Source organism: Trachymyrmex cornetzi, unplaced genomic scaffold (genome assembly GCF_001594075.2).
Source record: "Trachymyrmex cornetzi isolate Tcor2-1 unplaced genomic scaffold, Tcor1.1 scaffold21, whole genome shotgun sequence".
NCBI classification, from domain to species: Eukaryota; Metazoa; Arthropoda; class Insecta; order Hymenoptera; family Formicidae; genus Trachymyrmex; species Trachymyrmex cornetzi.
In genome coordinates, this window is record NW_017296741.1 from 254,948 (window position 1) to 270,543 (window position 15,596).

The 15,596-nt window shown below is 34.4% G+C and overlaps 2 protein-coding genes across 10 annotated transcripts in view; one reads left to right on the top strand and one right to left on the bottom strand.

Moving 5' to 3' along the window:
* Nucleotides 1-11,314, top strand: part of Sarm (sterile alpha and armadillo motif) — a 117,465-nt gene extending 106,151 nt beyond the window's left edge. For 6 of the 8 annotated variants that reach the window (XM_018505628.1, XM_018505629.1, XM_018505626.1 and 3 more), the window contains 5 exons: nt 4,737-4,838; nt 5,813-7,837; nt 8,187-8,353; nt 8,566-8,787; nt 10,278-10,353. In XM_018505628.1, the coding sequence (XP_018361130.1) occupies nt 4,737-4,838; nt 5,813-7,837; nt 8,187-8,353; nt 8,566-8,755 (2,484 nt within the window). In that variant the 3' untranslated portion in view covers nt 8,756-8,787; nt 10,278-10,353. Of the gene's footprint in view, nt 1-4,736; nt 4,839-5,812; nt 7,838-8,186; nt 8,354-8,565; nt 8,788-9,260; nt 9,298-10,277 lie in introns of all 8 variants that reach the window. The other 2 variants (XR_001940059.1, XM_018505631.1) reach the window with 2 other exon arrangements.
* Nucleotides 11,315-12,947: 1,633 nt separating this feature from the next.
* LOC108759887 (histone H3.3-like) lies at nt 12,948-14,781 on the bottom strand. Of its 2 annotated transcripts, none has more exons than XM_018505559.1 (4): nt 14,634-14,781; nt 14,306-14,339; nt 13,872-14,032; nt 12,948-13,447 (listed from the first exon to the last, which is right to left on the bottom strand). In XM_018505559.1, the coding sequence occupies exons 1-4, from the start codon at nt 14,654-14,656 to the stop codon at nt 13,276-13,278; spliced, it is 390 nt and encodes a 129-aa protein (XP_018361061.1). In that variant the 5' UTR covers nt 14,657-14,781; the 3' UTR covers nt 12,948-13,275. The 2 variants fall into 2 exon arrangements, with proteins under 2 accessions (XP_018361061.1, XP_018361062.1); XM_018505560.1 differs by having other exon boundaries at nt 14,603-14,781.
* Nucleotides 14,782-15,596: the final 815 nt, after the last annotated feature.

Here is a 15,596-nt window from a genome sequence, read left to right on the forward strand (position 1 = left end):
ACACAAAGAGAATAATTATGCACTTTATGTACTTGCAAAAATAAAATAAGCACAATTGTAGAATTACCTAAAAATATTTTGATTGATAACCATCGCAAAATTATTACAGACTCATAATTACATTAATTGAATAATTATCGATCTTATTATGGAAACACGTTCCATGCAATGAAACAAATATTACGATTACAATTTTTGTATCTGCTATAATATCTTTTTATTTGACTAAATTGCTATTTATAATGATTTTTCGGTAAGAAATTGCAGACGTGAGCGTTAAAATCACGAACGGGCTATTAAAATTCTTGTTTAGTACCGTCCGCGAATTCGATAGCGAGCGAGAATTCGTCATTCGCTCGTAAACTATTTCTAGGCTAGTCGAAAAATAGCAGCAATGGTGGGATCACTGTTAAAAAGCTGCTGCACCGATTACGCGATTGACGTGCGGAAACGCATTTCTCTCTCTTTCTCTCCTTCTCTTTTTCTTGCCCTCTCTCTGCTTCATGCGTAACGAAATTAAACTCTCTCGCCGGGTAGTGAATCATACTTAAGCACAGTCTAGATTAGTTTGCATCGCGCTACCATCACACTTGGTGATCCAAAGCTGTCGTGCTTTCTACGATTCGATAGGAAACGGTTTATTTACAAATTTATAATTATCATAATTTTTATTCGATAGTTATCAGGCGAATTTTGAATTTTAGTTTTAAAGTAGTTTGATTATTGAATGCATGTGATAAATGTGAGATTAATTACGAGTAAAGTAATTATGTAAAAAATATTTGAAAGTGATTTAGTCCAAGATAATTAAACTGTTAAAGTAATTTTATCGAGATAAATTAAAAAGAATTTAAAATAACTTTATAAAGATTATAATAAAAGATAAATTTTTTGTAAAAATTAATTGATTATCAAATGTTATGAAATTGATGATTTAATTAAGAATATTAATAAAAAAAAAGAATTATTGAGAGTAATTTTGTTGAAATTATCGACAAATATGCTTAAATTTCTTCCAGAAATTTTTTCGATAAATAATAAATTATACTTTGCGAAAATATTTATTTCGAGCGTCGTAATTTATCTTTAATTGTCTAAAAAAATCATTATCGTCATCGATTTTATTTTCATATCAAAAGGGTGATGTAAATCTCATTTAAAATATGAGCGCACCGTGGCCGATACATCGTGGAGTATTGCATCGAAAACAGTTCGAAAATTCGCGAGTGGTAAGTCTTGAGAAAGTTTTAATTCGCATCTCTTTTTCTTGCCTTCGATAATATTCGATATTCTCAATAAATTACTGAATCGTAATAAGCCAGTATAGTTTCGGTAAACAATTTCGCAAAACCGAGCTGGACATTAAGGTGAACTTCGTTATGGAATTATGCTCGTTGTTAGCGTAAACATCTTCGAAATAATATTCGATATTCTCGATAAATTACTAAATCGTAATAAGTCAGTAGTTTCAGTAAATAATTTCGCAAAATCGAACTGGACATTAAGGAGAACTTTCTTATGGAATTATGCTCGTTGTTGGCGTAAATATCTTTGAAAACATCCGCTGGCGGGTTGGAATGCCATGTATATAAAATTGAGGGTTTGTTCACGTCACTCGCGATTTTTTAAAATACCGCACGTGATTCAGCTAAGAATAAAGCAAAGCTGGCCTTGCGCGATCGAATGTTCATCACTTTTAAGCGGGAAGTCAATCGAAGAAATTTGTCTGAATGGCTGTGAAAAAGAAAACAATTCATGCGAAATGACTATGAAAAAGAAAACAAATGATACAGGATTAAGAATTATTAAAATAAAAAATAGCAGCGTTAAAAAAAATATAAATATTGCTGTCCGATCTCAGAATAAATATCATGCTTTTAGAAGCTAATGAGAAGCTATTTCAAGAATAATTTCAATATCAAATGTATTCAAATTTAATGTAACATAAGAATTGAGACGGTAATTAATTATTATTCTGTTAGTTTTATATTACTCAGTTGTGAGCTCCATGGAGCGATTTCTGCGACGAGATAACGTTCTTTTTTTTATCCGTTAATATATATTCATTCACGGCATTATCATTGACGTCATGAATTGCAAAGCAAGGTGGTAGCAAGATCAGTGTAATAGCAGAATTGTGCTTAATGCGTCGCGTAACACAAGCGGTTGTGACGACATGCTCAAATTATATTTAGAGAAATACGTCGGGAGAATCTCGGGTGGCAGAAAGGAGAGGAAAGATCGATGACGAGGAGACAAAACGAGCGAGACCGATGAGCCGTCCACAATGCCGATCATTGTATCGCGAAGTCTCGAGAGGGAAAGTACCATTGTATTTTCCGATACTCTTGAAGAGCGGTGATAGTGATAGGAACGAGACATTGGTGTTATATTGGGTATTCGATATCTACATATTATTTAGTATAACTGGATGCTTGACGTTTATCTGTATCAGATATTGGTTTGATCGCGATTAAGAATTAGAATTAATAAGATTAAAATACTCCCGCTTCCTGTTCTCTCTGCAACGATAAGGTATTCTTTTTTTAGTATAACAGATTGAAAAATAAATGTAATAACGACAATCTTATAAATGATCAAATGTTTTAATATATTAAAACATTTAAAATGAATTTTGGCTTATCGCGCGCGTCTTATGTACGTAGATATTCATTATTTTTCTGTGATATTAATTTCATCTCTAAGAAATTTACTTATTACTTCAGGTAAATAAAGCAAAACACTTTAAAGAGTGAAATATTTATTTTTAATATATATATGATTGTAGAATTGTGTTACGTTTTCTTTTTGACGATATATTATACATGCGTTATAAATAAATGTTTTTGCACAATATTCTTGCGATTTCTCGATTCTTTGCACTATTCGAATGAGATGAACAACTGTTAGATGAAAGATTAGAATGACAGAAATGCATATGTAATTATGCATTTCTGTCCGTGAAGTGCGTGTTGCGGCTACATATCGAAACGCCGAAAAAAATCGTATCATCCAGAGTATAGTGCAACAGTTGTACTCTCTTGGTACGAGATGCTATCGTCTATCTGCCACTGCAAATTAGCGTCATAAGTGGACCTTGGATAATACACGCTAATTCTCTACAACGCGCGGAACTTTACAACAGAGTGTCATAGAGCTAACAAATATAATATATTTATTATAGCTTACATCACCGAACTTGGACATGATTTTATGTCAGAAAAATAAAATTAAGTTAAATTAAAACTGCAAAATAAAAATAAAAATTAAATTTTCAGTATTCTTAAAACAATATTTTTTTCTGATTGGCTAACAATAAACAATAATTAGGTATTCCATAACAAACATCGATTTTTCTTATGTAATGTAATAAAGTGATGTAAATGATAAAAATAATGATATAATTGGTAAGATAATGATTTCTCGTGCAGAAAAAAGAAATGAACATATAGAAATGTAGCAAAAAAGAATTTCATATATTTTCTGTATATTCATTCCTTGTTTCTGCACGAGAAATCATTATCGTACAATTATATCATTATTTTTACCTTATTTTACTATATTATTACATCAAAAAAGTCGATGTTCATTACAGAATAATTATTATTTATTGTTAGCTAATCAGAAAAAATATTGTTTTACAATTAAGATTCATGAAAATTTTATTTTTCTCTTAATTTTCGTGTGGTTTTCTAGAAGAGCGATTATATTATACAAATATATTAAATCTTGAGATTAAAAAATAACAATTAAATTTAAATTATCGGACTGTAAGGCTCTAATGAATAAATTTAAATAATAAGAATGTAATATAATAACCGGTTTAAATAATTTTAAAAAATCGGAACATAGGGCTCTGAACAAAGCTAGACGTTAAAAGCTAAAATTTTTATATACAATCTAATTTATAAACAATCTAAACCAGACGTTTAATTCTGGATTCTCTGTTGCAAGATCTCTTGATTGCGAGTGATATTAGCACAAAGAAATCGGAGAACTTTTTGTAATAATATTTCGACATAATTGATAGAAGACGAATTATTAAAAAGCTAAAATTTTTATATAGAATCTAATTTATAAATAATCTAAATCAGACGTTTAATTCTGGATTCTCTGTTGCAAGATCTCTTGATTGCGAGTGATATTAGTACAAAGAAATCGGAGAACTTTTTGTAATAATATTTCGACATAATTGATAGAAGACGAATTATTAATTGTTAAGTCTAACATATTACTCACCAAATCGCCACTATTATGTTAAGATCATATATTAAAATGTTCTTTTAACTTCTGCAAATTTTTTATATTTTGATATATTTGGCTGACTTTTTATGGATATCATCGCCACTATTTACATAGGACGATAACTATGAATTTATTACGATAATGTCTCCACTGATTGCAAGGAACGATATATTCAGATTAATTTTGGACATTAAAGAGAGTATTGTGTGCAGTTTTTATTATTTGTATCACAGAATTTTTAAATTTCTGTGTAACATTGAGAATAACATCGGGGTCTGATTTAGATTGTTTATAAATTATATTATATATAGAAATTTTAGCATTTAAAATTAAATTAATTAAAATTAAAAAAGGCTTGGTTCGTAGTCTTATGTTTTGATTTTTAATTTCAAATAATAACTCAATTCAAACAGATCTTGTTTATTTATTACTTAAATTAAAAAATAAGTTTGCGATTAATAGGAGAAATATTGAATATATTTCTTTTTCAGGAGCAGAGAAGCTTGAAGGCTGGTGATCTCTCGCATCAGGAGAGTAACAACATGGCAGCTTCTACCATGAAGCTTCAGAGCGATTCTTTTACTTCCGAGAAGGTAAGTAAATAGAATTTATTTTTTCATAAAAACTTTAGGAAGAATATGGAAAACTACAAAACTCTCTTCGGATAATCGAACATCTTGATGAAATAGTCGTGGTGCATCACTTTGTGAAAAAACGCGAGACGTATAATTTTCCCGGCTTACATTCGCGCTTCTGGCGGTTCACCAAGGAACGCGCGTTAAAATGTCCGCGAACCGATAATCTAAATCGTAAATCGCCATTCTTAACGTTGGAAAACCGCGGCCGGCGGCTGCGCCGCTTTTTGGCACTTGAGGTTGCGTCGCTGTTTAATGCAGAAGCGATGCAACGAGCGATGATTTAAACGCCGACGAGCTCGCAGTCGGACCCCAGTCGAAAAGTGGACTCGCATGATTCGAGAAGCCTGTGAGAAGTGTAAAACGTCGAAATCATACTTACCAGTCGTTCAGGATGATGCTAAGGAAGTGCAGTCTGGATTCGCGAATGGTAAACAAAGTGTAAAATTTATAGAACTGAAGAAAACAATAACATAATTTTATTCAGTAAACATTTATTTTGGAATAAAAAAACATTGTTATAAATTTATTTTAATTTAAATAAAAAATATATAAATTCTTGCTTGCTGAAAACTTAATTAAGCAAATATCTTTCTATATTTTTAGGAATGAACATGTACTTATAAATTTAATTTCTAATGTTTTTTTTTAATGTAACGATGAATGAGAAACCAATATTTCCGATAACTTTCTCCATTTTTCATCTATTTTACATTGGATTCCTAACGATTGTAAAGATCATTCAGAAGAACATCCTTTAAAGCATCTGAAATTCACCTATTCCTCGTTCATTGGCAATCCGAGTTCCTAATGGTTGTCAAACTCGACAGTATTCTCAAGTTTTTTCCTCAAAAACCTCTTTAGCAATATCCTTGATGATCTTTCTCAAGATTTCAAAACTGATGAACGGACAATGTTTTCGTGCTGTGCAGAAAGCGATGGCGGCGCAACAGCAGCGGCAGACAGTCACCTCGACCGGCATTTTCAACCACGAGAAGCACATGGCATCGAGCTCACAATCGAGCATCACGATCGCGTCCAAGTCGGGCGTGAGTTCATCCAAATCGATGATCAGTGCTGCGAGCGCGGTAAATCAACTGATGAACGGCATGCGACCACCGACCGCTGAGGATGAGCTTTTGTCCTTACCGTTGGATGACTTGGATCTACTTTGCTCTAAGTCGAATCCGCAGGACGTGGATTGTGCCATCGCCAAGTATTGCAGCCTGCTCGACAGTTTCGTGGAGCGGTTGAAGGTGAGCGCCGACAGTGGCAAGAGCAGTAACAGCGGCAGCAAAGCGCCACAACTGTTGAACAGGGTGAACGAGATCATCCGGAAGGCTTGGGCAGTGCCTACACATGGCCATGAACTGGGTTATACCCTGTGCAACACCTTGAGGACGCGCGGCGGTCTTGATCTACTCATGTCAAATTGCGTGGCGAATGATCACGAGTTGCAGTTCTCGTCGGCCAGATTACTGGAGCAATGCTTGACTACAGAAAACCGCGCTCACGTGGTGGAGAACGGCCTGGAGAAGGTGGTGAACGTCGCATGTGTGTGCACGAAGAACGCCAATTCGGTGGATCACGCGCGCGTCGGCACCGGGATACTCGAGCATTTGTTCAAGCACAGCGAGGGTACCTGCAGCGACGTCATTAGGCTAGGTGGTTTGGACGCGGTGCTATTTGAGTGTCGAAAAAATGACGTGGAAACTCTGCGCCATTGTGCAGGTGCGTTAGCGAATCTGTCGCTGTATGGTGGAGCTGAGAACCAAGAAGCGATGATCAAACGGAAGGTACCAATGTGGTTGTTCCCGCTTGCTTTTCACAACGACGACAACATCAAGTATTACGCCTGTCTGGCGATCGCCGTGTTGGTCGCCAACAAAGAGATCGAGGCGGCCGTTCTCAAGTCTGGCACCCTCGACCTCGTCGAACCTTTCGTCACGTCGCACAATCCCTACGAATTCGCTAAATCGAACTTAGCGCACGCACATGGTCAGAGTAAGAACTGGCTGGAGAGGCTTGTGCCGGTCCTAAGCTCTAAGCGGGAGGAGGCTCGCAATCTGGCGGCCTTCCACTTCTGCATGGAGGCAGGTATCAAGAAGCAACAGGGCAATACTGATATCTTCCGAACGATCGGCGCGATCGAACCGTTGAAGAAAGTAGCCAGTTGTCCGAACGCGATTGCGTCTAAATATGCAGCACAAGCTTTAAGATTAATCGGCGAAGAAATTCCGCATAAACTCAGCCAGCAAGTGCCTTTATGGTCTACTGAGGACGTTCGAGAATGGGTGAAGCAGATCGGTTTCGCCGAGGTAGCCCCGAACTTTGTGGAAAGCCGAGTGGATGGCGACTTGCTGCTGCAATTGACGGAGGAGAATCTGCGCGAGGATATCGGTCTGACCAACGGTATCATGCGTCGCAGATTCGCCCGTGAGCTGCAGAACCTGAAGAAAATGGCTGACTACAGTAGTCGCGACACCGGTAACTTGAATAGCTTCCTCCAGTCGATCGGTCAGGAGTTCTCCATCTACACGTATAGCATGCTGAACGCCGGGGTAGACAAGGACTCGATACGAAATCTCTCGGAGGATCAATTACTGGCGGAGTGTGGCATCACCAACAGTATCCATCGGCTCAGGATACTCGACGCCATCAAGAATATGCAGCACAATCAGTTCAGTTCGTGCGAGTACGAATCGCCTGACAAGTCCCTTGACGTCTTCGTCAGTTATCGTAGATCGAACGGCTCGCAACTGGCGAGTCTGTTGAAGGTACATCTACAGCTGCGGGGCTTCACGGTTTTCATTGATGTTGAGAGGCTTGAGGCCGGCAAGTTTGACAATAACTTGCTACAGAGCATCAGGCAGGCCAAACACTTCCTCCTCGTACTTACACCTCAGGCTTTGGAGAGGTGTATACAAGACAGCGAGTGCAAGGATTGGGTACATAGGGTGAGTCTAAATATCTTTCATCGTATTTTTTTATTGTTAGAAAAATATTAAAATGCTTTTACAGTCTCTTTAATTATACACTATTAAATTGTTTAAAAATGTATGCTTGCTTTTTTCGTTTTATCAGTTTCAAAGTCGCAAAAAAGAAACGAATAAATTCTCAATTAACTCAATTCATGTTTTAGAAAATTTAAAAGTAAAGAAGAGATAGCTTTAAAAAACATCTTTCACTAATTATCTTTTTTTTCTCAGCAAATGAAAATACTCTAAAATTGAAAGTATTTAATTTATTTTGCAAAGTTTAACTTTTGCGAAGTATAGTATCAATTTATTTTTTATTATCTTATAGGAAATTGTTGCCGCGCTGCAATCACAATGCAACATAATCCCGATCATTGACAATTTTCTATGGCCGGAACCTGAAGAACTTCCTGAAGACATGCGCGCGGTTTGCCATTTTAACGGTGTTCGTTGGATTCATGACTATCAAGACGCCTGCGTAGACAAATTAGAAAGGTAAAGTAATTAGTTTCTTTTTTATAATTTTTTTTGTTAAAAGGAAATAACTTTGATCAGAATGAAGAAGATAATTTTTATTCTCTAAAACAAGAGTTGTAGCTGAAATATTCACTAGTCACTTTCTAAGAAAATTTTATTTTAAATAAGACAATTATGTCTGTTGTAGTATTAAGATAACTTTTTGATGTTTGCTTTTCATCATTGTGCAGGTTTATGCGAGGTGAGATACCTATGAGATCTGATCTGTCCAGCGGAATTCCGCGCAGCATGGCTCCCAAGGACGTGACCCAACCGAGCACACCGGCTAACACAAATATGCGACAGCCACCGAACTATCAGCGAATGCACAGCAACGAAAGCAGGGGCAGCGACAAGGATTCCACGGGCGGGCGAGACTGACTAGACGGCCCGCCCACAGCCATATCGAGCAGGTAGTTATTCCTGATAATTTAGCATATAACCCTAACGTTGAGTTGAGCGAATCGATTCGTCAATGTCCGGGAAAAAATTCTAAAATTTGCAGAATCCATTAACACCCCGATACCAAGAACTCAGTTTCGATCACATTAGTCTGATGTTAAATCAATTATTACGAATAAAAAAGAGTTTATCAATAATTTGGAATAATTTTATTAAAAATAATTGAACACAAGGAAAATTTATAATAATAAATAACAAACTAGATTTATCGTTATAGACCGAAAATCTTTTAATAGTTCAGATTTCGTAAAAATATTCAAAAGAGAGCTAAGCGATGAGAGATTTCAGATAATAATAAATATTTTTAATGATCCGAATTACTAAAAGTTAGCAAATTCGTTATACTGGCCGCTAACGAATCGATTTACGATGCGATTTGGAAGCGAGCTCTACTAACGCAATGCTAATTTTTGTTTTCACGCAGCCAAGATTGTGAATCGCTCTATGACAATCATGACTAGGTCAGTCAGCGATACAAATTTTTTATCAATGTTTTAACGGTGACAAAATATATCACTATCCTATCGCTTTTGCTAAATCCTTGTGCTAAATCAATCCCTGGTATCTGATATCGTTGCACTTTTTCAGTTTCATGTTACACGTAGATAGATATGTGTCTGTGATGTAGATGTATAATTTAAGGTGAAGGTTTAGATAAATTTTTTTTCTACTTGAGTGTCAGATGTTTATTACACAAACTATATGTAGAATAAAAAAAATTATCCTTTAATTAAATATCTCTTAACTAATAGATAATACATTACTAAAAGTTAATCAAAATAATTACATAGAGATTTCACGTTTAATTTTCAATCTTAATAACGAACTTTTTTGATGATTCTATAATTGATTTTTTACGAAAATTTAAAAAATATATATACTAGCAAATGCAATAATTTTAATTTTTTACACGTAGACGTCAATGCTTACATATTTATATTATTTATATTATTTATTTTATATTTATTGATCTAAATGGTGAAACTGCAAGATATAATTTTGCATGATATAATCCGATAATTCTTCGGTGTTCGATATAAGAAAATTTGAGATGAATTCACAATATTAGAATTATAGGAATATAAAATGAAAATATTAATTTATAACAGTAATAAGGCTCAATAAATTTTAAAAAGAAAGAAAAAAGGGCTACAAGCCTAAGATTAAAATATGAAAATATAAATTTTTTGAATGATACGATATACATAGTATAATTAGTATAGTAGATTCTATAACGAATCAATGAAAATTCAAAATTAATATTTATTTCTAAAAATTTCTAAACTTCCTAAAAATTATTTTTAATATTTTGATGAAAGATATCTAGAAGAAATGTGAGACTATGAATATCCTTGTTTTATCTAACACCGAAGAAAGCAAACGAGAAACGCATTTTTCGCTGAATCATGATTTTGCAATAAGTTCTATTTTCGTGTTGTAGACTTAGAAAGTCGTCAAGTCCATCCCGTTGGTTGATGGGCCTGCCACCCACATCGCCGCGCTTCAAGTTCATGTACACGCATCCGGTGGGTGCCAGCAACAACCAGGCAGTACCTCGCAGGCCACCGCGGCAGCCACCCTTACCATCAACGCGATCTCGTTCGCTGGAGCTGCTGGATCAACAGGATCAGGAGCAGAAGTCAGTCTCTTCCACGATCGTCCAACGACCACCACTTCCTAGGCCAAGATCACGCAGTCTGGACGGTTTGCTGGATGAAGATACGAAGAACGGTGAAGAGCAGAACAAAGGTCAGTGCGAGAAGAATCGAGAATGCCCTTCGATGAGTTCGGAAGAAAATAAAATTGTACCTGCTTCTGAAGAAAGCCAGAAAGAGCCTAATATCGAGGCTGTTGAATCCAAGGATAAACTCAGGCCGATTTGCAGGATAAAATCGAAAGTACCCAACGAGTTCAAATCCGAGACGGAGGACAAGCAAATGTCTTTGAACAAGAATGACAAGGAAGCTCTACCGATACGTCCTCCGAAGCCGAGCCGACGTTCCAACTCGGAAGGACAGTCGTTGACATGTTCCAGCAGACAATGCGCGGAACAGGAGCATCCAATTGAAGAACAGAGGATCAAAAAGATAGCGCAGGAAAGATTGAAGACACAGAGTGACAACGAAAATGATGACTATGACAACGACGACAAATCAACGATGCTGCTTAAGGCATCAAGAAGCTGTGGTGCGGGATTAGACTCTGACGGGAGCATTTCGTCAAGCGAATACGGTGGGCACAGAGCTCATCACGCAAAGGGACCGGGTTCATTGTTATCGTTACCAGCGGGCGCGGAACCTAAACGCAAACGAAACTTCATGGACAAGTGTGTGAACAAGGTGCGGTCGTTCATGAAAAAGTGAAACAATAAGACTTCTTGTTATTTAATTCCGCAAATTGGTCGAAGTAAGGCATGCGCGCGCGCGCGCGCACGAACCCCAATAAGTCCAAATCTAAAAGATGCTGTGACAAATAACTGAATAATTACGATATTCTGATCACTTGAAAAATTTTATATCTTAAAAGTATTTGAAAGTTTTCAAAAGAATCAGGAAAAAAATTGTAAATGTCCCGATAGTAAAATTAGAAAACATTTATAAAAAGTTTCAGTGATCAAGATGTATTAAATGTTTTTATGAGTATCGAATAATCATAGTCTTAAAGACCAAAAGGACGCATTTAAAAAATATTTAGAAAAAATTTGGCTGAGCAAACTATTTAAATGTCTTTTATACATTATTTGAAAGAGTCTTTGAAACTATTGCTTACGAAAATATTCAGCAGTCGGTGATTTCTGAATTTCGTGTATTTAATTTTGCGATACGAAAACGTAATTCGAACTTTGTGATTCGTTTTGTGTACAATGACAGGCAGCATGAAAGTATATAGCGAAATGTGCCTAAAGATGCAACACAAGTGTCTTCATAGAAGCCTCGAGATCTTGACTTGGCAACGTATATTTACGCGAATTAGCCTGCTTTTCCAGGTGCCTTTTTGTATTGTATTTTCTCTCGTTAAATTGTATGAATTATATATGTATATTGTATATGTAGAAACGAACGAGAAATTAAGGCGGCTAAGTCGATATTTGTAATACTATTTTTCTAGGCAGTTCTTTTCTCTTAAATCGCGTTCAAAGAGACGCATGTGGCTTGCGTGGTCACAAATTATGGTTGTTCTTATTGCAGCTAACATCGAAAACACATTATACACAATTATACACGATTGTATGGAGTGTTCGGTACGCGCGGTTCGGCGATATTCCTCTTTGAATGTCAAGACTATATTAAAATTAGAAAAAACTAACTTTTCCTTTAATATTCAAATGCAACGTACTTTTTTGTAGATAGAATCTCAGAGTATCTCTTAAATATCTTGATAACTATATTTCAAGTCAAGTTTCCATCGAGATGAAATCCTTTCAAAATTAGTCAAAGAATATTTTACATGATTTCTTTCTTTTCTACTATAAAATCCTTAACTATTCGTGTGTTTTTATCGGGAAAAAATAATCCCTATTAACTTTTAATAGGGAACATTGTCATGTATGTCTGTGTGTTGTGTGCGTGTGTGTGGAAAGACAAAAACCGAACACTCGATACATAGCGTGACTGTTTTCCAGATCGCGCAATATTTTACTATTTAACACTATTTTTATCATACCAATTGCCTATACACTCTCGCCGAAAGTCGAAACGGCAACGCTTCGATATTCGTAGTTTAAGAAATCCGCCTGATTATTGCAAAACTGTATATTTTACCAAAGTTTCATAAAGTTACGGATTTTATTGAAATGTTTGAATGTTTCTTAGAAATAAATTTTATTTAGCGAGATAAAGTCGCTTATCTCTCTACAGCCGCCCCTCCTTTTCAGTACAAAGAAAAAAAGATGAAAAAAATTAAAAAGGTTTATTTTCTTTGTCTATTTTTTTATTAAAAAATATCAAACATTTTATTTAGAAAATTTATAATAAAGACATCTTTAATTTAATTACTTCGCAATACTTATCATATCAACATGTAACGAAAATTACCAAAGTTTCATAAAGTTACGGATTTTATTGAAATGTTTGAATGTTTCTTAGAAATGAATTTTATTTAGTGAGGCTTTCTCCATTTTCTTGTGATAATGTTTATGTTTCTGAACAGCATATTGAATGTTTAAAAGTTGTGTTCTTAAGGAGCATAATTATGTAATATAACTGTAAGCACGTCACTACAAAGAGATATTGTTTGTCATTGTAAATCATATTATTTGAAACTGACGGAATAAACCCCGCCTTGTCCTATTTATTTTCGTTAGTCTGTATTATATAGCAAAAAATATTGCCTCTTATTAAAAAAAGAAACTTATTCAAAGAGAAAGAATTCGTTACATTTTAATGCATCTTAAGGTACTTAGAACATTGGTCTATCTAAAATTGTATAAAGTAAAATTCTCATCTATTGATGATATCGTCGCGACCTCTTAGCCTACGCATTAAAATCATATCGTTTCGCATAAGAGTAATCCGTTTAGCATGTGATGCCAGCAATATTGAGTCTTCAAAGAATTGCACGAGATACATCTCAGTCGCTTCTTGCAGGGCTTCAAAAGCAGTGGCTTGTATCCTACAAGTTAATTACTTAACTTTGTTAAATGCTATAATAATCGAGCTGTAAGAATCTCCCATCGAGACTCATATTTGTTTCCGTAATTTTTTTCATTATATATAAGTCTAATAACTTTAAATATATATAAATATATAGTATGTTATATATTAAAATATAATATAGCATGTCACATTAAAATAATAAAAAAAAGAAAGAGAGCATAATATATTTCATGAAAATTTGACTGTATGTATATAATAAAACAAATTTTTATTTTTTTTATGATTTTTTTATACATAAAACATTCTTTTCTACAGAAAATGTAAAATAAAATTGCTCTCTTCTTAATTAAATCATACAATCTTGAAAATGAATATATAATCGAATAGTACCATATAATGAAAAATTTGCAGTTTGTAAATTATATTTGCGTTATATTTACCTGGTGATAGTCGTTCTGGGAAATAAGTCATGGATAATATCTCTGACTACACGTGCAAAAACTAATTTAGGTATAAGAAAGTGTGTGGTTCTCCTTAAACGTTTAATTTCCTGCACCACCTGGCTCTTCCACAGTTTAGGTTTACTCACTATTACAGTTTTCTGAGAACAATTATTCAAAATCAACAATATAGAACAACAGTTAACTTAATACACTTATTGTAGCATGTATATATAAATATATATAACACAATTTATTTCACTTAGAAAATTCAATGCATTCAACTTATACAAGATTTAATCTAACATGTATCATTGAGTGTCTTTCATGTAGTAACACAAATTGACATAAATGTTCTATATTTCTTTGCAAAGTTAGAACTGAACAGAATACTTGTTTCAACTTGTATCACTAAATAAAAAGCATCCACTTACAGTGTCTTTATTTGCTCTTTTCTTCTTGACTGGACTGAAATATAATTTATTTATAAGCTATATAAATATAGATATTTCATTAAAAAATATAATCTCAGATATAAAAAAAAATGATACAATAAAAATACTAATTAATAAATAATAAGAGATTACTAGATTATTATTATATAAATGCACATAGAAATATGTATATAAATGACAGCATTAGTGAGACATAGTTTACACGACTAATGATTATTACATTAATACGTAAAATAACTGTGATAAATAATTGTGATAAACGTGAAAAGCAAGTACCTATAAAACATTAAGTAGAAACAAGAATAACCTTGGAATTTTTCGTCTAACCATCGTCTAGTTGAATTGCAGGCGTTTATAGATTTTTAATACTACAAACGACACTAATTTGGATTCAGGATTCAGACAAAAAATGAACTTTAGGATAAAATTATATCAGACATCAACGGTCAATCCAATGTGAGATGTGACGTAAACAATTGGTGGTTGGCGCCAATTCTGCTCAAACCTAACTTAACCTGAGGTGCGTTCCGTATCGCGCATGATGTGCATGATGCATCCATTGTCCTTGTTTAACATTTGGTGAGCAACAAGGATAAACGATGCATTATGCGCATCATGCGAGTAACGGAACGCACCCCTAAAAATGAACCAATTGAAAGCTGCGTTCAGAAATGTTGCCAAGATGCACCATATGTCGTTTTATCCTTGTTGTTCACGAATGTTAAACAAGGATAAAAGAATATCTGGATGCACCCAGATGATAATTCTAAACGCAGCCCAGGATGCATTCAGAAATTACGCCCAGATAATTCTAAGCTATAGGTTATGTTACGTATATTATAGCAAAAATGTATCCTAGAGCGTAATTTCTGAACGCAGCTCAATGGAAACTTGGAGATGAAAAATTCATTCAAATTCGTAACTAGGATGTTACTAGGACGTTAAATTACCTAGAACACGGAATGCTGACGCCAAAAAGAAAAAATGCAAAGATATTGCAATTTAAATAACAAAAAATTAATAGTAATATGATAAATTAACAATATGATAATAATAGGATATATAATAAATATTATGATAAATGTATGATGACGAATAACGACGGCGGAAACTTTCGGTGGAATCAGGGGATCGATTCTGTATCTTGAAACGAGGTGAAAATTACAAAAGTGAGTGAATTTACTAGAATACTGATAATTTCATTGGTCAATACCTAGTAAATTTGCTCACTTTTGTAATTTTCACCTTGATTGAAGATACAGAATCGACT

What these genes read in the sequence shown, in the direction of transcription:
- LOC108759887 (XM_018505559.1), bottom strand. Translation starts at nt 14,656, where the DNA reads ATGGTTAGACGAAAAATTCCAAG. An exon ending in GTTAGACGAAAAATTCCAAG is followed by an intron (nt 14,340 to 14,633) that starts GTTATTCTTGTT and finishes ATTATATTTCAG; the next exon opens with TCCAGTCAAGAAGAAAAGAG. An exon ending in CCCAGAACGACTATCACCAG is followed by an intron (nt 13,448 to 13,871) that starts GTAAATATAACG and finishes ATTAACTTGTAG; the next exon opens with GATACAAGCCACTGCTTTTG.